Raw genomic sequence first — 23,145 nt, forward strand, 5'->3', positions numbered from 1 at the left:
GCATCAGGTTGCGGTGTCAGAATCCTTGCTTGTGCAACATAGCCATACTTTAGAATGCTTAGTTTAAGCAAATTTAATGAACGCGATCGTACGCGTTGATGAATCTGAAGAGAGTGTGTGTGTGTGTGTGTGTGTGTGTGTGCGCATGTGCGTACGCACGCATGTTACTGAGCAATAAGAACAAATGCCAAACATCGCCGACGGTGCATCCCTGCAAGTTGTTTAGAATTAAAAGTTTAGATGGTGTGACTAAAGTCCCTGTAAGAATTAGTCTTTGGTGTGACACAACGCGTACCTGTGGTTGCCTTTAATGTACCCCTTGATCCTTCTTACTTCCTTTTCATAGCATCAGTGGCACCAAAATATGCTGATTCTGTGATTCTGCTTGAGAGACTTTTCTCACTCTCAGGTCACATCATTTTAAAAGAAAAGGGCCACATTGTCCCCCGATAATGTCAACAGACTGGACTGTCTTAACTGGCTGAATGTAAAGGAGGGCTAAATAAAATTGTTTCTACTTTATAATTAATGTTCTCAACTATAAGCAATACAACTTTTCAATGAGTGCAATTGTTTGTATTCATTACTTTATTATTTCAATTTTCCAACTTCCATATTTGCAACGCCTGTATTTTGGCATATTTCTGCAGTCCACTTAGAATCCAACATGGAAATCAATTTTTTCTTTATTGGCATTGATTGTTTTAAAATTCAAATGGCATTAACATGCCTGTGTTTTTATCTCTGATATAAATATGGCTGTCAAGCCAACAGTTTGAGGATCTTGATGGTTTATTGCAGGTATGTTGTTTACATGAAGAAATCTGTTTTACAAGGTAAACAGAAATTCTAATAAACAATCATATTTTGAAATAAAATATTTTTTTTCTTGCGTTTACATTCGTTTTACGTTTGAATAGCCAAAATTACAAGTTTCAGTCTTTTAAATGTGATTAATCGTGATTAATTGCAGAAACAAAGTGATTAATTGGTTAATTTTTTAATCGAGTGACAGCACTAATAATATAATATATAATATAGAGTGCATACCATACTTGCAAATATGCCTATAATGCAGTGTTTCCCAACCCTGTTCCTGGAGGCACACTAACAGTACATATTTTCGGTGTTTCTCTTATCTGACCCATTAACTTCAGGTTTTGGAGCCTCTACTAATGTTCTGATGAGTTGATTCAGGTGTGTTTGATGAGGGAGAGGTTGAAAATGTGGACTGTTGGTGTGCCTTCAGGAACAGGGTTGGGAAACACTGCTATAATGTAAAATGCGTTTTATATTATTTAATATTGTTATAAAAATATGTATAAAACGTTGAACTTTCTTTCCATTAAGTTTATAGAACTATAATTGGTCTTTTAATAATATTAGAGGTGATAATGCATGATATAATACAAAATAATATAACAATATAATGTGTACCACAAAAAATAAACAATTATTTATTTTTATTATAACTAAGAAAATAAGAATTTGATTACTTATTCATTCAAATATAGTGTTGTGTAATATAAGTATTTGCATATGTAGTATAAAGTGCTTTAATGATTTGATGAGAATAAAATGTAAAAAAACATTGTAATAATTACTGACATGTGAAAGTATGAAGTGAAGTTTCATAAACTAATTTTGAGAGGAGCACTTGATATGATTGAGCACGTCTGGCCACTCATAATCCAATCAGAGTGATCCTAGTTTACTATAAATGGATCATTTTCTCCCTACTGTTTCTATCTTCATTTGAAAGACTCCCCCCTTCCACCCCATCTCCTCCTTTTCCTCCCTTTTCTAAAGGGGGAGCTTTCGAGACCTACCTGATCTCGAATCTCCTGATATGTTTATCGACCGGGCGGGAGCCCTGGGCTCAAATATCTCCGAGCTCAGGGTTCTCTCCCGGAACAGCATGCCAAACCTGCTTTATACGCCAAGCATATCTAAGTGGGAACTCTTGAATTATATTTAATATGCCTTTACCGATATGCATTTGGCTGACATGTAAAATAATATCACAGTTAACACAAATACTTGTAATGGCTGAATATATCCAAAAGAGTGTGTTAGTATGCATATAATTATGGTGGCTTGAAAAGCCAGCATACTGTTATCTATCTTAAACTTATTATTCTTCTTCTTCTTCTTCTTCTTCTTCTTCTTCTTCTTCTTATTCTTCTGAGACTAATTTCTAAGTGTATCTCCTCCTAGGCCTTTCAAGCTACATACTTCAAACTTTCGTCAAACCTTCAAACTGGTCTGACTCGGGTTGCTATATCTTTTCTAACTGATCCGACCTTGGGTTTTCCGAAAAACGACCCAGAAAAATCCCAAAAGTCCCATTGACTTAACATTGGGTCAAACTTTGTGAGCTCATAACTCTGCATCAGACTGTCCTACAGACTTCTAACTGGACTCATTTAACTCAGTCTAGCCAGCAGCCAATAACTGATGACTTTTTAACTTACTAGCCACTCCCTAGCAACCACTTACAGCACCCTAGCAACTGTCCCATAGACTTCCATTGTAAAAGACTCCCATTTACTTAACATTGGATCAACCTTTGTGAGCTCATAACTCTGCATCAGACTGTCCTACAGACTAGAGTCTGGCCTCATTCAACTCAGTCTAGCCAGCAGCCAATCACTGATTACCTTTAAACTTACTAGCCACTCCCTAGCAACCAATTTCAGCACCCTAGCAACTGTCCCAGAGACTGTGACTAGCTATTCTAACACACGCTAACAGTTTTAACATCCTACTGACATGCTAATCTTGCTAGAAAGGTGCTAGCAACACGATAGTGACATGCTAGTCATGCTAGTAACATGCTAATTCATGCTAGAATCATGCTAACAACATGCTAATTCATGCTAAAAACAAGCTGATTCATGCTAGAATCATGCTAACAACATGCTAATTCATGCTAGAAACAAGCTGATTCATGCTAGAATCATGCTAGTTACATGCTAATTCATGCTAGAAACATGCTAATTCATGCTAGAATCATGCTAACAACATGCTAATTCATGCTAGAAACATGCTAGTAACATGCTAATTCATGCTAGAAACATGCTAGTAACATGCTAATTCATGCTAGAAACATGCTAGTAACATGCTAATTCATGCTAGAAACATGCTAATAACATGCTAATCCAATGCTAGAATCATGCTAGTAACATGCTAATTCATGCTAGAATCATGCTAGTAAAATGCTAATTCATGCTAGAATCATGCTAGTAACATGCTAATTCATGCTAGAAACATGCTAGTAACATGCTAATTCATGCTAGAATCATGCTAGTAACATGCTAATTCATGCTAGAATCATGCTAATAACATGCTAATTCATGCTAGAAACATGCTAATTCATGCTAGAATCATGCTAATAACATGCTAATTCATGCTAGAAACATGCTAGTAACATGCTAATTAATGCTAGAAACATGCTAGTAACATGCTAATTCATGCTAGAATCATGCTAACAACATGCTAATTCATGCTAGAAACATGCTAGTAACATGCTAATTTATGCTAGAATCATGCTAGTAACATGCTAATTCATGCTAGAATCATGCTAATAACATGCTAATTCATGCTAGAAACATGCTAGTAACATGCTAATTCATGCTAGAATCATGCTAGTTACATGCTAATCCATGCTAGAATCATGCTAGTAACATGCTAATTCATGCTAGAATCATGCTAGTAACATGCTAATTCATGCTAGAATCATGCTAGTAACATGCTAATTCATGCTAGAATCATGCTAATAACATGCTAATTCATGCTAGAATCATGCTAGTAACATGCTAATTCATGCTAGAAACATGCTAGTAACATGCTAATTCATGCTAGAATCATGCTAATAACATGCTAATTCATGCTAGAATCATGCTAATAACAAGCTAATTCATGCTAGAAACATGCTAGTAACATTCTAACTCATGCTAGAAACATGCTAGTAACATGCTAATTCATGCTAGAATCATGCTAATTCATGCTAGAAACATGCTAGTAACATGCTAATTCATGCTAGAATCATGCTAGTTACATGCTAATTTATGTTAGAATCATGCTAGTTACTTGCTAATTCATGCTAGTAACATGCTAATTCAGACTCGGCTTTTCAAGCCACCATAAAGTTTGTCCTCAAACTTTAATATCTAGTTATTCTTCTTCTTCTTCTTCTTCTTCTTCTTCTTATTCTTCTGAGACTAATTTCTAAGTGTATCTCCTCCTAGGCCTTTCAAGCTACATACTTCAAACTTTCGTCAAACCTTCAAACTGGTCTGACTCGGGTTGCTATATCTTTTCTAACTGATCCGACCTTGGGTTTTCCGAAAAACGACCCAGAAAAATCCCAAAAGTCCCATTGACTTAACATTGGGTCAAACTTTGTGAGCTCATAACTCTGCATCAGACTGTCCTACAGACTTCTAACTGGACTCATTTAACTCAGTCTAGCCAGCAGCCAATAACTGATGACTTTTTAACTTACTAGCCACTCCCTAGCAACCACTTACAGCACCCTAGCAACTGTCCCATAGACTTCCATTGTAAAAGACTCCCATTTACTTAACATTGGATCAACCTTTGTGAGCTCATAACTCTGCATCAGACTGTCCTACAGACTAGAGTCTGGCCTCATTCAACTCAGTCTAGCCAGCAGCCAATCACTGATTACCTTTAAACTTACTAGCCACTCCCTAGCAACCAATTTCAGCACCCTAGCAACTGTCCCAGAGACTGTGACTAGCTATTCTAACACACGCTAACAGTTTTAACATCCTACTGACATGCTAATCTTGCTAGAAAGGTGCTAGCAACACGATAGTGACATGCTAGTCATGCTAGTAACATGCTAATTCATGCTAGAATCATGCCAACAACATGCTAATTCATGCTAGAAACAAGCTGATTCATGCTAGAATCATGCTAGTAACATGCTAGTTACATGCTAATAAATGCTAGAATCATGCTAGTTACATGCTAATTCATGCTAGAAACATGCTAATTCATGCTAGAATCATGCTAACAATATGCTAATTCATGCTAGAAACATGCTAGTAACATGCTAATTCATGCTAGAAACATGCTAGTAACATGCTAATTCATGCTAGAATCATGCTAGTAACATGCTAATTCATGCTAGAATCATGCTAGTAACATGCTAACTCATGCTAGAATCATGCTAGTAACATGCTAATTCATGCTAGAAACATGCTAGTAACATGCTAATTCATGCTAGAATCATGCTAATAACATGCTAATTCATGCTAGAAACATGCTAATTCATGCTAATAACATGCTAATTCATGCTAGAGACATGCTAGTAACATGCTAATTCATGCTAGAGACATGCTAGTAACATGCTAATTCATGCTAGAATCATGCTAATTCATGCTAGAATCATGCTAGTAACATGCTAATTCATGCTAGAATCATGCTAGTAACATGCTAATTCATGCTAGAATCATGCTAGTAACATGCTAATTCATGCTAGAAACATGCTAGTAACATGCTAATTCATGCTAGAAACATGCTAGTAACATGCTAATCCATGCTAGAATCATGCTAGTAACATGCTAATCCATGCTAGAATCATGCTAGTAAAATGCTAATTCATGCTAGAATCATGCTAGTAACATGCTAATTCATGCTAGAAACATGCTAGTAACATGCTAATTCATGCTAGAATCATGCTAATAACATGCTGAATCATGCTAGTAACATGCTAATTCATGCTAGAAACATGCTAATTCATGCTAGAATCATGCTAATTCATGCTAGAAACATGCTAATAACATGCTAATTCATGCTAGAAACATGCTAGTAACATGCTAATTCATGCTAGAATCATGCTAGTAACATGCTAATTCATGCTAGAGTCATGCTAATAACATGCTAATTCATGCTAGAGTCATGCTAATAACATGCTAATTCATGCTAGAAACATGCTAGTAACATGCTAATCCATGCTAGAATCATGCTAGTAACATGCTAATTCATGCTAGAATCATGCTAGTAACATGCTAATTCATGCTAGAATCATGCTAGTAACATGCTAATTCATGCTAGAATCATGCTAGTAACATGCTAATTCATGCTAGAAACATGCTAGTAACATGCTAACTCATGCTAGAAACATGCTAGTAACATGCTAATTCATGCTAGAATCTTGCTAATTCATGCTAGAAACATGCTAGTAACATGCTAATTCATGCTAGAATCATGCTAGTTACATGCTAATTTATGTTAGAATCATGATAGTTACTTGCTAATTCATGCTAGTAACATGCTAATTCAGACTCGGCTTTTCAAGCCACCATAAAGTTTGTCCTCAAACTTTAATATCTAGTTATACATAGAATTGTTTGCTATCAGTAAACATAATTCATTTACAGAATTATGTGTTCATAAGACAATTTCATTTGATATATTTCATATATGTGAAAAGCTAATTTACTCGTTTCACTGTATTTTAAAAAGGAAATTACATAAAAAATAATTGAAATAGTTGTATTTTTAAGAAAATAATTACTTTTTTTTATAAATAATATTTTTAATAAAATAATTTATAAAAAAAGTGTAATTTATGACACATTTCCTGTACCTGTTTGTCTTCTAAAATCATGTCATAATATCCCAAATATATGAAAAAGCTGCAATTATGCATTTGTAGAACAGCGTTTTGGTGTTTTTTTAATAAAACATGTGAAAATATAATTATTAAAATGCAGTAAAATGTAATATAATCAGTGTGGGAGTGATCTGACTGACCTTTTGAGATTTTTCAGCCACCATGAGCACTAGGTCAAAGTCATAGGTGCCGAGTGAATGTTCATACAGCTCGTTCACATTGACCAAGAACAGAAGGTACTTCAGGGCTTCCTCTGCGCTCACACTGCTGGTGCCGCTGGGTGGGTTTACTGAAAACAAAAGAGAATAAATCCATACAAATCCACGTTTGTTTACAGCGCTCGAGTGAACGGAGACTCACCTCTCAACTCGTGGACCTTCTGTAGAGCGGTTTCCAGTTCAGGTGTAGTTTTTCTCACATGAGATGTCAGAATACATAAACAATATCTGTGTAGGGATAAAGTCTTTTTTTAGGACAGGAAGAAAGATGTTGGAGTAGACCACGTGTGAAAAGTAATCTAATCTGATTCAGAATAAGGGCTGTTCACACAATGCATGATCTAAGCGTCTCGAATTTCTGACTTGACTGTAGTTGTCGTCCTTTGTGTGACTGACCTATACAGGGAAGAATTATGGCTATACTGACCTTATTTAATGACCTTATTCTTCAAGTACAAGTGGGCGCCGCCATTGGAATCGTTTTGGCTTAAGACTATCAGTCTTATTCACTTCCATTGATTTTTAGATGTTTAAAATGGCTCGTTTTGTTGCAAACTGATATTTTCTTATTATATTATTCTACTTTTTATGTGTAGTCATGCAAACACTTGGTTGTAAAGCAAGCAGTTTGGCCGTTTTCTGCAGTTTATTATTCCTAGTTATTTCTCCCATAGGCAGTTCTAAAACGAGTGCACAGTTTCACGTCGCAGAATAAGGTCAAAACTTCCTGCAAAACATTATTGAAGTATGCAGAATTTGTAAGTGAGAAAACTGACTTCTGTGGGTCGAGAGTCTCCATTGTGGATCGTAAAGCATCACAGACGATGTCCACCTTTTTCCCTTCTTTTCCTGAGGCTGAGTCTGAAGGACAAGGGTACATCGTTGTGGTGGTGTCTTCCTCTCTGAGAATGACAATATATTTATATTAAAAATAAATCATCAAACTTCTAGGATAGTTCACCTAAAACTGAAAACTCTGTCATCATTTAACCTCATGTCGTTTTAAACCCTTATGATTTGCTTCGTTCGGTTGAACCCAAAAGAAGATATTTCAGAGAATGAGGGGTGATGATGACTTCCATAGTAAAAGAAAACTTATTATGAAAGTTAATAGGTTCCATCAAACAAGGTTTTTCAAAATATCTTCTTTCGTTATTAACAGAAGAAACTCTAATAGGTTTTAAACAAGGGAACATTTTTCGGTGAACGGTTTCTTTAATCGTGGTCTCTACATTAAAGACTCACTTGAGTTCAGTGAGGAAGAGGTTGATGTGGTTGATGGAGTCGATCTGTTTCAGGAAAATCTCAATGTTGTCAAGAAACACCTGTCAGGAGTCAGGGGATATGAAGAATTAGTTATTTTATACTATCTATATATATATATATATATATATATATATATATATATATATATATATATATATATATATATATATATATATATATATATATATATATATATATATACACACACACAATAAATTAAGCAAAATAATATTGTTTTCACTTTAAATTAGGCAAATGAACACTCACAGTGGGATTGTGGTCATAGATGAGATTGAGGTTGATTCTCAGCTTCCTCATGCACTCAAAAGCATCCCTAAATCTGAGACTAAAACCAAGACAACAGCAAAAAAAAAACAATTTCAGAACTACATGTAGAAATAAACCATCTACAAGCCAGTCTCTCCAACATTTCCAAGTCCAATAGTCCTTGAGATAAAAAAAAGAAAAGTGTACAAGATTTGTGTGTATTTCACAATAATTTAAGCTAATGTCATTTTAGGCCACAAATATAAGAAAAATTGTCCTTGCACAATGTTGGAGGGACCGATTAACAATCAAAGTCAATATCTTTACGCATAAATATGGTTAAACTAAATTTAAAATACCCATCAAGCCACTTTCTGAGCTGAGCAAGTACAAGAGCTCGATGATGGATGGTTTCGAGGTTCCCTCGTGGCATCTAAAAAACAAGCAAAACATACTTGTATTTTATTCAGCACCACCCCGAAGAGTGATTATCTGAAATCACTGACCAAAAACAGGTATGCATGGCACTGAAAACACAATATACTCCAATATCTGTCACACACAATATTTATCAAGCTATTTTAGTTATGTTAATAATATTGATTAGTGGTGTGCTGGATGACAAAATCTCACAGTTCAGATCACACTACTCTTTTTGAGTCAAGGATCGGACTATTTTTCGGATCAGAACTTAGAACGTGTAAGTTTCATTATAGGTGGATCATTTTTGAAAACCTGTTCAGTGATATAATTTTGATGGTTGTTTGTCGCCACCTATTGGTTACACAATGTAATTGCTACAACATTCACCAGTGTCAAGTTCCATAAACAGTGATTTTAATACATATATTTTATAAACATCAGTGTTTATATCTGAACTATAAACTGGTTTTCAAGTACTTTTGTTATTTAATTGTTTGTAATCAACTGAAAAAGTGTAAAACTGAATCTCTCTCGATCAAACGCAGATTTAAATGCAGAGCTGCACAGGTTTGAATTGAGGTCTCGATCTTTTAATGTTTAATAGTGCATCTTTACACTGAATGCATTAATGCAGGCTAAACAAACAGTGACACAAAACACCTTAACTAAATACACTAAGAAAGTATTAAGTTAGGTCCCACCACAACTTTTTCCATCATCATTATATTTTACAGGAAAGTCAAAATGCTTTCATACACGTGATTTAAATGACGTGGGAGGCGATCTCTCTGCAATTGTTATAAATGTTGGATTAACCTAAAAGTTTTAAAAAGTTATTAATCCACGGGTCATGTGCGATCCGAACTGTGTCTTGTGATCCGTACGAATCACGGATCAACCATGATTTGTTACACCCCTATTGTTTTGCGTGCATTTGTTTTCTTTAGTTTAGTAAAGTGTTCTTTAACAGTCTCAGGAGATTTTTATTTATTGACCATTAAATTAAGTCCACTTCCAATGATGTTCCAAAAATAAAGTGATTCAATGGCAAAAGTTGTGCTCAAAAGGTCCCACCCCAAAGTGTCTATGATACACTGAATTTTATATATGGTTTACATTGATTGTTTTCGTTTAAAATAACTGCATATATGATGAAGATGAGAGATGAATGAGTTTCTGTTCACCTGGAGGATGAGTCTTGTGTCCTGGGGAACCACAGTCACTATCCGAGAGCCTCGCTCCACCTTTCGGACAGTTTCATCGTTCTGATTAGTGTCTGAACTCAGGGCTGACTGTACACCTGCACAAAGACCATCAGGGTCATCATACACACATAATAATCTTCATGTCTTTCTATAATTTTTGGAATTAAACTGTTGTACTATAACACACTAATTTTGGAAAATCTAATCAATCAATCTATCTATCTATCTATCTATCTATCTATCTATCTATCTATCTATCTATCTATCTATCTATCTATCTATCTATCTATCTATCTATCCATCCATCCATCCATCCATCCATCCATCCATCCATCCATCCATCCATCATTTAAAAATAAAAGTTCAGTACATGGAAATGGCTATCCAGTGAGCCTCAAACACCATTGTTTCCTAGTTCTCATGTAAATAGGATGAGTGCAAAACCCCAGAGGAAAACAGGCCAATCAGAATACAATACAGACTGTTCCTCATGGGGCTAGCTGTCAAGATTTCCATGTACTTTAGGTCATGTTCTACGTCATCCGGACCGCAGCCACGTCATCAGGAGATCAGCAGCCAAAACACAGACTGATATGTTGCACAAAGTATAAATAATATGCACGTCACGTCCCACGCTGCATTTTGAGTTTATAACAATGTTATAACAATGTAATAATTTTCCTCCCGTATTTTTAAGTTTATATCAAACTTACCATGTATGTGGGACTCTTACTTTAGAAATGGGAAACACGGGAAAGTCAAAGGCAGCCACACTATTTTGTTTTCTACATGTTATTAAGCAACGACTCTTTAGAATGCAAAATGCAGGATATACAGATTATACATTTATTCAGCGCCACCCCGAAGAGGCATAAGGTTTATATGTCCATTTGTAAACTTTGTTAAGTTATAGTATTTATTGGAAAATTTGCTGGATATGTTTGTCATTTGAGTGTCTTATCTCTCAGTTCTTACAACACTATTTACACATTGTACAGCAAAATTGAAATCACTAAATTCTAGATTAAAATATACATCACAAGTGAGCCCCGTGAAGACCAAATCATAATCAAATAAACATTTTTATATTTCGTAGCATAAAGTTTGATGCATGAAAAAGAATTATTCAATATTATTTCTGTTTCGTTTCATCTCTGAACTGAGTTCTGTCGGTTCTGTTCTTTTTCCTTGACATTTAGTGTTTGTTTTTCTTTCATTATTGTTAGCGTCTGATGCAAAATATGCAACAGTTGGTAAATTTGGAGTTAAAAGTATTCATTTAATTCCAAACACGTGTACTGTGCCCAAAGTTTTGCAAAGTTAGTGTGCAACATATTCACTTATTTCATCACTTGACGTGTCCACTTGTACCTTTAATAGAGAGCGTGCTGAGCCTGAGACAGTGGCACATGTGAGAGTGTGTGGTGAGCAGGAGGAATTCATCATAAACCACAAAGGAGGAGATGTTGGAGGCCACCTTGAAATGAGAAATATCAGTGAACACGACGATAAAGAACAAAATGTAACATATGTTATAAATATTTCATGGGTTTTCACACATACCAATGAGTCGCCAATGAAGAGGTGAGATCTCTCTGTGAGGCCTATGAAATATTCCTAAAAAAACAGAAGAGCAGCTTCTTGAAAATGAAGAGCAAAGCATGAGATAAGTCTGTTATGGATGGAGAATTCATATTTACCTCTCCGCTGAGAGTACACAGTGCCATCTGAACACAAGGCTGGGGAAAGTTGATGGTATTTCCAGTGGAATCCTTCCATTCTGTTACACTTAGCCCTGAAGAATCTATAAGGAATATTCTAGCATGTATACAAGTGTCTATATAGTTATGTCAATATTTTTCAAATACAATTAAAAATAGAAAAAACAAGACGAGTGATTTAAAAGAACACTCCACTTTTTTTGGAAATATTTTGCAAGTTACCTAGAGTTAAACTGTTGAGTTTCACCATTTTTGAATTCAATAAACTGATCTCTGGGTCTAGCCGGAGCACTTTTAGCTTAGCTTAGCATAAATCATTGAATCAGATTAGACCATTAGCATCTGGCTTAAAAAAAGAGAGAGATAATTTCCCTATTTAAAGCTAGACTATTTTGAAGTTACTTTGTGTACCAAGACCAACGGAAAATGATAAAAGTTGCTAATTTCTAGGTTGATACGTCTAGGAACTATACTGTCATTCTGGCGTAAACAAGTCTAAGTGTTCTCTAACCAAACACAGCATCTGAAAACAAGTCTAAATGTACTTACACGGTGTAGTACTACACGGTGTTGCTCTCGATGCTAAAGGGCTTCTCCTCTTACTTACTGAAATATTACTTTGAAACTTACTGAAATATTATTTTGTTTTTACATTTTTTGACAGATGCTAATGGTCTAATCAGGTTCAATGAATTATGCTAAGCTAAGCCAAAAGTGCCATACATCGAGATCACCTTAATGGATTTAAAAATGGTAAAACTTAACTGCTTAAATCTAAGTGATTTGTAAAATGAGCCTGGAGTGTTCCTTTAGCATATATTGAGAGGCAGTCAGTTCCAGTTTCTGTTATATTTGCAATTAGATGACTGACTGACCCATGAGAAGTTTCCGAATCTGTCCATCTTCAAGTTGCAGAGCTACGGTGTCATTTTTAAGACTGTGACATAAGCTGATCACATGACCATCCACTTCAATGTCTGACCTGAGAAATTAACAATATCTAAATCTTAGCGAGCGTTACAATGATGCAAATGTGGACAAGAATGCTGGAGTTAGTGATTATAACAGCAATACCTAATCTCCAGCATCTCCTTGGGGTCCTGGTTGTCAGAAGGTGTGAGTTTCAGCAGGCGTGTCATGCTTTTTCCATGGGCCACAGCCAAAAACATATCCTCACTCAACCACAGGAGCAAGCGAAGGGTAAGGGGTTCCTCCTGATCCACATTTACCCTGCGCAGAGACAGAACATCTGAATCAGTATAATGAAATCAGGGTTTCTGCATGTTAAATTTAAGACTTTTTAAGACATTTTTAAGAACATTATGAATTAATTTTTAGACTCATTAAGGGCTAAATGTTAAGTAATTCAAATGGAACAACTTTTCTTTTTGGTATCTTTTTTATTACAGCCCTACATGGTTCAATAGCACAAATATAGACATTTTAATTTGCCTTAATAATAATAGGTTACACTGTACATATTTTCAGCTACGATGTCACTTTGCATGCATTTTTTATTAGACAAATGAATGCTGAAATACAAAATACACATAATAAACGGAGAACTAAAATGTAAAAAAATACAGAGCTATATTTAATACTTCTCACAACAAAGAATCTTGATTTCCCATTTAGCCATTGGCATGTAATGCACCTAAGATTGCTAAAGTCAGCATTTTTGACTTACAGACAAACCAATCTCTTTGTTTAACAATAAAATAAAGACTTTGCCATGTTTCTAAAGTAATTCATACCCCTATTTACTCTACAAAATAGTAGATACCTCAGTACATCTATGACATTTTATACATTCATTCATTTTCCTTCGGCATAGTCCCTTATTTTTCAGGGGTCGCCACAGCGGAATGAACCGCCAACTATTCTGGCATATGTTTTACACAGCTGATGCCCTTCCAGCTGCAAGCCAGTACTGGGAAACACCCATACACTCTCACATTTACAGACACTCATACACTTCGGCCAATTTAGTTCACCCAATTCACCTACAGCACGTCTTTGGACTTTGGGGAAAACCGGAGCACCCGGAGGAAACCCACGCCAACAGGGGGGGGACAAGCAAAATCCACACTGAAATGTCAACTGACCCAGCCAGAACTCGAACCAGCGACCTTCTTGCTGTGAGGCGACAGTGGTAACCAGAGCCACCATGCCACCTATGACATTTCATACTTTGACTTTCACCACTTTTAAGTGTCATAAATTTTTTTGTTTTAAAGACAAATAAACATAAATTCTTACAAAAACGTGCATAATTGAAAAATAAAAATAAAAGCTTGACTTCTACAGCTAAAGCTAATTAAAACAATAAAAAAATTGAGATAGGAAAAATATCAATAAATGTAAAACTGAAACAAATTCTGTACCTGTACGTCTTTTTTAAAACCAATGGCGCATAGATCACTTTAAATGCAGACGCAGCTTTGTTTTCACTTCCACCACCTGAATCGAGCAAATACAAGTTAGAAATCCTACATGACATAATATTTGCCGGAAGTTTCAAATTCATATACAAGTTCTGAATTTACCTTCACTGTACACATGAATTTGCCCATCGGCTGTGAGAGCTGCAAGCTCATTGGTTCTCTGGGCTTGAGAATGAAATGTGACCAAGTTGACAGGAACAGGAAGTTGAAGCTCATATGCACACATAGGTGGAGGAATCACACACTGGCGGAACGTCGTCACCAGAACTTTATCTGCAAAAGACGATAGTTAAAAACACTGAAATATTTCACACACGGTTTCCTAAAATGCCTTAATTTACTCAACAAATTACTCAGATCTTTACAGCAGCTTATGTCCCGTTTACAACTGGTTTTAATGTGTTTTAATGCCAAATACAGTTAAAGGTGATGCAAGTAAGTACAGTACTGTGCAAAAGTCTTAGGTCCCCAGTTAGATTTGTTGTTTTAGTGAGGGTATAATGACTTTATATATTACTTCTCATTCTCTTTATTAAAATACAACCAGAAAACAATAATACAACCAGATTTTTTGGGTCTAATTGTTGAAGACATGAAAGAGTTGAATGAATGAATGAATGAATGGATGGAAAATAGTTTCTGTCTTGGTTTGATCTGCATTTCTGCCAGAGCTGTTGTCAATATATCTTGAATCGATGGGATTGTGAATGCTGAAAAGTACAGTACAGGTTTTAATTTGTTATCTAACTCCTACTAGAAAGCACCCGATTTGTTATAGTTTTATTTTTCACCATGACAATGATCCCAAACACACTGTTAATGTAATAAAATCATATCTGGAGAGAAAAACAGCTGAGGAAACAAGGACAGTCATGAAATGGCCTCCACAGTGTCCAGACCTGAATATTATATACAGTATGTATAGGCAGTATGAGATTCACCTGAAGAGAAAAAGAAAGATAGAACATGCTTAATCTAAGGAGGAACTCTTAGAAGTGCTGAAAGATGCTTGATATTAAATATTAGAAAAGACTCAACAAAATAAGTTTAAGATGTTGCTTGGTGCTAAAGAGGTCAGGACTTTTGATGCTAGTCTTTTGATTCCAAAAGTAATTTTGTTCTGAATGTTGTGTACATATTTCCCATATTTTCTTTTTGTATAAAGGTATAGTTCACTCAAAAGTAATGACCCTGCACTTGCTCCATACCTTTTAGATAGCTAGATTTGTGCAAAGGTCTTAGCCTCCCAAAGCTAGCATATTTTTGTATATATATATATATATATATATATATATATATATATACACTTATCTATATATACTTATATATATATATATATATATATATATATATATATATATATATATATATATACACTTATCTATATATACTTATATATATACTTATCTATATATATATATATATATATATATATATATATATATATATATATATATATATAATTGTGATTGAAAGAGGTCAAAATCGAAATGTCAAGCATGAACTAGAACGTGTGCCTCTTTTCTACTTGTGATGCGATCAAACAAATCACATCTTTACACTAGATGTAAACAGCATTAATATACAGATTCATCAGTTCAAATGTCTGCAAATGACCGTGCCTACCTCCATCAATCACTGCCACATTGGCGTTGTCATGGCAATCACAGCCGTGACTGCGCTGAGTGCTCCAGCCCCAGTCATAGGTGCAGCTGACCAATCCTGAAGTCAGAATGTGGAGACGCAAAGCTTTCTCTGGATCCCAACACACACATGCTGGAGCTTTGATGGGATCATTGCCAAAATGCAAACTCTGTTTTAGATACCAGTGATAATTGCTGACTGTCCACAGCTGAACTGTGAAGGAAAGAGTTCAGTATATTAAAACAAAGCTCTAACACATGATTATGAGAATCAGAGTTAGGGGGAATAGATTTAGGATTTGTCTTGCAAAAATACTGATAAAGGTTTTCTTTACTATAACCAAATAATCATTGTAGTTTGGATTGAAAGTATGAAGTAGTTTTGTATTTCTGCTTTCAGTTTATAATTATTATTTATATATATATATTTTATAAATATCCAATGTATACATTTTTATTCTTATTTATTATGTTTGTTTTAGTTGTTTTATGTTTAAGAAAATAAGATATATGCCAAGTATGTATATATTTAACCTTTTTGGGTTAAAAAAAGGTAAAAAAAAACTTTTTTTATTGTGTAACACTGAATTGTTCAGATTTAGATTAGAGAATAACTGTAATAACCCAGTTTCCAGGTTTATGTGCTCAACTGCAGCTCAATATGGGCAAAACCTTCTGATTACATATTAATATGGTTACAAAATAATAGCAATATAAATTATTATTTTATTTGACTAAATACACACAAAAAAAAATCTAATAAATTGTCAATACTGTAATATCTCACTTTAAAAATAGTGATAGGCAAAAATTATAATAAAATTTCCAAAATAAAAGTTGACAATATATGTGTGTGTACTGTGCATATTTATTATATATACACACACATGCATACATGTACTGAAGAAAATGTTCATATTTATATATATATAAATATGAAACAAAAAACAATTACGCACCATGAGAATAGTTCAGGACATTATATACACTGAATATACACTGCCTGCTGCGTCTTACATGATATACCCCCATAAATAAATACAATATAAATTCACACGACACAATAAAATACCATTTGATTAAAATTATACAGATATTTAAAAAAAATCATGTAACAAATTTGTGTAATTTATGATGAAAAAAATAACAAATTTTTTTGTATAGTTTTGTTTCATTGTATGTGTGTGTATCACATATACATAATAAAAATATATACAAACAGACACACACATATACTTTTATTTTGGATGCAATTAATCCGGATTAATCTTTGCCCAGCACTAATACAACAATACTAATATTAATACTACTATTACATGCTCCATTGCTGATTTGCTTACTGTATGTATTGGGATGGTCATTCTCTTTGTGCTTTAAGTCTTCAGCCCAAACAGCCAGAACAGTAGAGTCACTATTCCACAGCAGCTCCTTCACCTAAAAAAACCACACACAAATCTTCAGTGATCCACTCCTTATTATTCGTAAAAGAAAGAAAAATCAAGTCTTGATGGGTTGAGGCCTACCTTAACCTGATCTTTTTCAAAAGGCAGAGTAAAATCTCCATGCAACAGTCCGTTCTTCTCCATAAACACAACGCTGTGTTTGTTTGGGTGCCGCTGTGTGGACGCAATCAGGCTGCCTGTGGGCCTACAATGAAAACACACTTGTATAATAATCCGATCTGTCAGATAAACTTGGTATAGAAGACATTCAGAATTTCTCACTTCCAGCAGAGAGGCTGTTCCAGACCATTAACAACCTCGCTGGTGGCCTGCAGGACACATTCTCGATTCCAAATTCGAACCTTTCGAGCACCTGAAACAAAAAACAATTACGCACCACAAGAAACGTTCAGGACGTTCATTTATAAATATACACTGCCTGCTGCGTCTTACAAGAAATACCTCTGTAAATAAATACAATATAAATTCACACATGACACAATAAAATTCCATTTGATTAAAACATCTACAGGCCTGCTCCCTAATAAAAAAATATTTAAAAAATCAACAGCAAAAAAGAGAGATTCTCACCAGTCTGAGAACAAACAGCACTGACAGAAAACAACTGCCCATCGCCTCGCCAAGTAATCCTTGGCTTCCTGTCATCCCAAGGCAAGGCAGGTTGTACCACCTGTGAAAGTAGATAACAAATAGGTGAGAAAATCAAAGCTGGAAATGTAATTTCTGCCGGCTGCAGTGGGCTGATTTAGTAAAGGTTGAGGACTAAACAGAATAAAAACGTACTGCTGCTTTCCGCTGGGCGGCCTGCTTGCCCTCAGAACCATGAAACTGAGTCTCCTTCTTTCCCCAACCGACTGTGATGAACTTATCTGATGCACACAAACAAAATCACCAATCAGACACTGTATTTGCTCAAATGCAGTGAAGCATTTACACAGCGTCCTAACTACATGCAACGCAGCGCCACGACACATGATAAAAAGTATCTTTTCCATTGTAAAAGGAGTTTTTGCCCTAACCATCTGCGAAAGCGATGTGCAAAATTTATATTTTTAGAAATGCTTTCTATGTCTGCCATGTCGCAGTAGAACAACAACATATACAACGACTACTACTACTACTATTACTACTCATGGTGTTCGCTAAATTCATTCTTCCATGGTCGGGCGCCACACTAAAAATTCATCCCATCACGGCTACATTACAGCTTCTCATTCAAAACATTCAGTCGCTTTTTTTTTAAATAGCGGGTTATAATCGCAACAAAACGTATTAAAAGGTAAGTGAATTATAACAGCGCAATCTTTTCTGTAATCGAAGTAGTGCTGTGCGTTATTTGTTTAACCCTTTAAACCCTTTGCTGACTGACTTACTGACAGGTGCATGATGCGTGAGGCCAGCAAACATGACGTAGCTTTAAGTTAAGATGAACACAGTTTCCATATTTATAGATAAAGATCTATGGCTCTGCATACAATGACTTTATCTTGCTGGAGTTTATAGCTGTTTCACTTTACTTTAAGGCGCATTAATGCCGCTCTGTAGGTCTATTGGAGACATTCACAAATATTCCTAGCAAATCTAATAAATGTTGGAGGCATACTCGTTTCATAAACACACTAATCACTTGCACTTCACAAGAAAATCTGCACTTGAGCAGTGTATATTTGAGGGCGCGCAAGAAATTTTGTACACGAGCAGAGGAAATCGGCGATTCACATGCTCGTATTACATGAATGTGATCTCGACTTGTAATACTGCGCTCACGACATTTTTCAATGATATAATGCCACAGGTAGTTGGTAGATCTGTGTAAAAGGCCCAACAGAGTCTGCTGCCACAGCTGGAAAAAATCCTAGAGGAAACACTGCTACAACTACGGACTACTACGACGACTACAACGATCACCTCAGGTACTGATTATGTGCTTTATTTAGTGTTAAATGCTCCCAGTGCGAGTTTGAACAGCATTTTATGTGACATTTATTGCCATACTACTGAAAGCAGCAGCAGATTTTTCTCCTCAAATCTCGAAAATAAAATAAGCAAGAAACGCTTTGAAAAAACAAAACAAAAACAGAACTGTTGCTCAGTGCAAACCAACAACATCTGCCACTCAGTAGCCTTTACCATTTCGTAGTGAGTGCAATGGCTGGTATTTAAATGTTTCTGTCGTGTTAAGTCGCTTTTTATGCAGACAGCCAAATTGCTTGTTGTATCACATCACATGTTGTTAGGACGCAATGTTACAGCGAGTACGTTTATAAGTAATACCTTCACCAAAGTCATCCTGATTGATTGCAACTTCAGTTATCGGCTCAAAGTCCTTGGTCATCATGATAATGCTCTCCTGGCCTGACATACCACATAAAACATAAAAATACACTTTATTACTCTAAATACAAACACTCACCGCCCACTTTAATAGGTACACCTTACTAGTACCGGGTTGGACCCCTTTTGCCTTCAGAACTGCCTTAATCCTTCGTGGCATAGTTTCGTTGCACCAACAACTACGCCACATTCAAAGTCACTTACTGTAAATCACCTTTCTTCTCATTGAGTTGCTGCCATGTAATTGGCTGATTAGAAATTTGCATTAACGAGCAGTTGGACAGGTGTATCTAATAAAGTTGCCGGTGAGTGTATAAATTCACTTCACTGACACTAAAAATGGCTGCTAGTAATACAGACCAGTGGTTAGAGTGACCAACTCTTGGTCTGGGCTCCAGGTCATGCCAGTCAGACCGCTGTCAACACTGCCAACACACTCCAACTGTTAAAATTAAAGATGAAAAAGTTAATATTATTTTCTAGAAAGCATAAAACGAGTACAAAAGTTTTATTAAAGAGTTTCTAAATTAAAAGCATTTAGATCAAATGATGACCTGGCTGGTGTTGAGGTTGTAGAGAATGACATCACCGCTGGCAGTGGCCAAACACACCGACTCCTGATCTGGCAGATCTTGTATCGCCAGCACAACGCCACTACCATCCTCCAGGAGATAGCCATCTGCCGTCATCGAAACCTCATTAAGAACCTACAAAAGTACATTATACAGCAAGATAAATACTGAAAACAATACAGCCTACGTCAATCATTCATCAGCAGTGAAACTATGTGTATATGTGTACATTTGTTGAATGTGTATAATGTCAAGAATGTAGTTTAGATTGCAACTATGCAGTTTATTTATGAGGACAGGGCCTATTTTAAAATATTTATAATTTTGGAGATTCAGCACGTTGGCGGCCATCAGCCTGTCATACTGAGCGGAGCGAAGAGAGTTGACATTCCGCCACAAGATGGCAACAGAGACTGCATAATAATCCCTTAGGGGAAAAAACAGCATTTTTTCAGAGTAAGTTTCAAACTACAGGTGAACAAATCCTTATAGAACAGGTTAGTGACTTTCTAAGTCGATCGCTCTCTTTTTTTATTTGGTAGTGCTGTATTTATACCATAGTAATCTGGTAGTGTTTGCTTTGGCTTTTTCTGGGTTAATTATTGTGTTCTCCCTATTACAAGAGAGAAATACTGGGAAATCTCTATAAACTGATGGCATTTCATGCCGTTCAGTCTTATAATCTTGAAATGTGAACAAAATCACCTGTTTTTTCATCACTTTAGACATTACGCAACAGAATCATTCAAATACTAGCTCTAAAGTGGTGTTGGTGAATTAGTTTCTGCTGTTCTGATGTTAGCTGTAGATGTGTATGAATGGCGGAAGAAAGTAGTTCCTCTCCTACAAAAGGACTTTTGAGACTCTCCGTGTTTTATGGGGTGTTTTTTATATACACGATTATGCTGTCGAACTGTTGTCTAAACACAGTAATCACACTCGTAGCAGTGTGATATGGCTGTATATCGTCACTAATGGGACACTAAGGCACTCTGCCTGTGGCCTCGAGCCAACGTACGCCTCCCACCAGTGCTGATATTCAGCCATATCGCACTCCTACTTGTGTGATATTGCCATATATATATATATATATATATATATATATATATATATATATTCCAAAATACCTCTCCGGTTTGAGGGTTGTACTCTGTGATGGCAAACTCGGAGGCCACTAGCACTGTTCCAGCCTCACTCCTGATGGAGAAACACTGAGGGGATCCTGGGATGGGAAGATCCACACTCCTGGAGCGGTTCAGCAGACTGAGGTTTCTCATTGTGGGTTTATGTTTTCTTCAAGATGAGATCTGAAACCAATCAACATTTTTGTAAGACTTACTGGATGCTTACAACCAACACAATAAGACTTGGTGAAGAAATCATGTAAACAAATTCATATTGGATAAGCCTGTCACAATAATCAATATATCGACTTATCGCACAACACATGGACATGACCTTAATCATTTTTGATGCAATATATATCGCCCTTACATAAAAACCAATTCTAGCAACATTTTAGCTGATTATGCAACATCTTCATCTCTGTTGTGTCAAGTTTGGTTAAAAAAACCCAATAGTATTTAGTATAAGTTATTATATTTTAGTATAAAAGCCTGTTCCCGCCACTGAATGATAAAAAAATTTTATAAAAAAAAAAAAAGTTTATAATTTAAAAAAAAATGTATTGGAAAAAATATATATAATAATTAAAAAAAAATTTAAGTCAGAATTCTGAGTTATAAAGTCGCAATTCTGAGTTATTAAGTTAGAATTCTGAGTTATAAAGTCGCAATTCTGAGTTACAAATGAGTTTCCTGTTATGCCGACCGGCCATAAATGGAGTTTTAAAGACGCATGCACATTAGCTCATAATCACAACATAAAGCCAATATCTAACTTTTTATTGTTTATCACGCTTTCAAAAAGGAAATATTTACTTGAACTAGGCTGTCTATTTATTCGAATGGATTTGATCTTTTTTAATTATTACCATTTGGTCTAAATTATTTATTATAAAGCATTAAACAGAGCGCCTGAATTTAGCTATAGGTTGTGTGATTCCTCCAAAAGTCTAAAATTAGGATTTCTATATTATTTATCTATTATATGTGTAAAAATTATATGATTTACATTTTGTCGCAGCTGTTATTTGTTTCATATTGCAAGAGTGCCCTCGTGTGGTGTACTTGAGCTGCAGACATATCGTACATAGACATTATAAAGGGCTAAAACTAAAAGGGTTGTATTCGTTTATATTTCAGTTCAGTAAAAGTGTCAACCAAATACTGTGTATTCCTGGCCTTTATTGGTAAACTGGGCTGCAAATCCATACCACATCACAAGCAGAGAACCTAAAGAAAGAGTCTTTAACACTTTATTTATGGCCAATCGCCATAACAGGAAACTCCTTTATAACTCGCAATTCTGACTTTATAACTCGCAATTCTGACTTTATAACTCGCAATTCTGACTTAACTCGCAATTCTGACTTTATAACTCAGAATTCTGACTTAATAACTTGCAATTCTGACTTAATAACTTGCAATTCTGACTTAATATCTCAGAATTCTGACTTAAATTTTTTTTTAATTATTATATATTTTTTCGAATTAACTTTTTTTATTCAGTTGCGAGAACGGGCTTCCATATTTTATGGCTGGGCGATTAATCGAAAAGTAATCGAAATCGACAATAAGAACCTATAATTAATACATTTTTTTTTTCAATTACTTTCCCTACTGCGTGTGGAGTCATGTGACTCCGCTCTGTTAAGGCTGATTTAAACTTCTGCGTCAAATGGTCTGGCGAAACCCTTCAAAAAAATTTAACTACACGTCGCATGTTTGCACTGCATTGACGATGACTGGAAGCTGCGCCAGAGATGCCTTGAGATGGCATATTTTCCATTACAAAAAAAATATTATTTACATGAAAATA

General features: G+C 35.4%; 1 protein-coding gene across 1 annotated transcript in view; it reads right to left on the reverse strand.

The window, feature by feature from the left end:
* Positions 1 to 23,145, reverse strand: part of elp1 (elongator acetyltransferase complex subunit 1) — a 39,669-nt gene that overhangs the window by 14,661 nt on the left and 1,863 nt on the right. Inside the window, exons 2-25 of the mRNA XM_056471787.1 lie at positions 21,333 to 21,512; positions 20,188 to 20,340; positions 19,994 to 20,075; positions 19,574 to 19,654; positions 18,083 to 18,168; positions 17,870 to 17,969; positions 17,561 to 17,651; positions 17,360 to 17,483; positions 17,177 to 17,270; positions 15,820 to 16,050; positions 14,296 to 14,466; positions 14,134 to 14,209; positions 12,824 to 12,979; positions 12,625 to 12,731; positions 11,729 to 11,832; positions 11,592 to 11,645; positions 11,400 to 11,505; positions 10,008 to 10,123; positions 8,760 to 8,833; positions 8,401 to 8,479; positions 8,113 to 8,192; positions 7,644 to 7,769; positions 7,010 to 7,095; positions 6,790 to 6,938 (exon numbers count right to left, since the gene is read on the reverse strand). Of these exons, the coding sequence (XP_056327762.1) occupies positions 6,790 to 6,938; positions 7,010 to 7,095; positions 7,644 to 7,769; positions 8,113 to 8,192; positions 8,401 to 8,479; positions 8,760 to 8,833; positions 10,008 to 10,123; positions 11,400 to 11,505; positions 11,592 to 11,645; positions 11,729 to 11,832; positions 12,625 to 12,731; positions 12,824 to 12,979; positions 14,134 to 14,209; positions 14,296 to 14,466; positions 15,820 to 16,050; positions 17,177 to 17,270; positions 17,360 to 17,483; positions 17,561 to 17,651; positions 17,870 to 17,969; positions 18,083 to 18,168; positions 19,574 to 19,654; positions 19,994 to 20,075; positions 20,188 to 20,340; positions 21,333 to 21,482 (2,676 nt within the window). The 5' untranslated portion in view covers positions 21,483 to 21,512. The remainder of the gene's footprint in view (positions 1 to 6,789; positions 6,939 to 7,009; positions 7,096 to 7,643; positions 7,770 to 8,112; positions 8,193 to 8,400; positions 8,480 to 8,759; positions 8,834 to 10,007; positions 10,124 to 11,399; positions 11,506 to 11,591; positions 11,646 to 11,728; positions 11,833 to 12,624; positions 12,732 to 12,823; positions 12,980 to 14,133; positions 14,210 to 14,295; positions 14,467 to 15,819; positions 16,051 to 17,176; positions 17,271 to 17,359; positions 17,484 to 17,560; positions 17,652 to 17,869; positions 17,970 to 18,082; positions 18,169 to 19,573; positions 19,655 to 19,993; positions 20,076 to 20,187; positions 20,341 to 21,332; positions 21,513 to 23,145) is intronic.

Source organism: Danio aesculapii, chromosome 14, assembly GCF_903798145.1.
Source record: "Danio aesculapii chromosome 14, fDanAes4.1, whole genome shotgun sequence".
In the NCBI taxonomy this organism is placed as follows: Eukaryota; Metazoa; Chordata; class Actinopteri; order Cypriniformes; family Danionidae; genus Danio; species Danio aesculapii.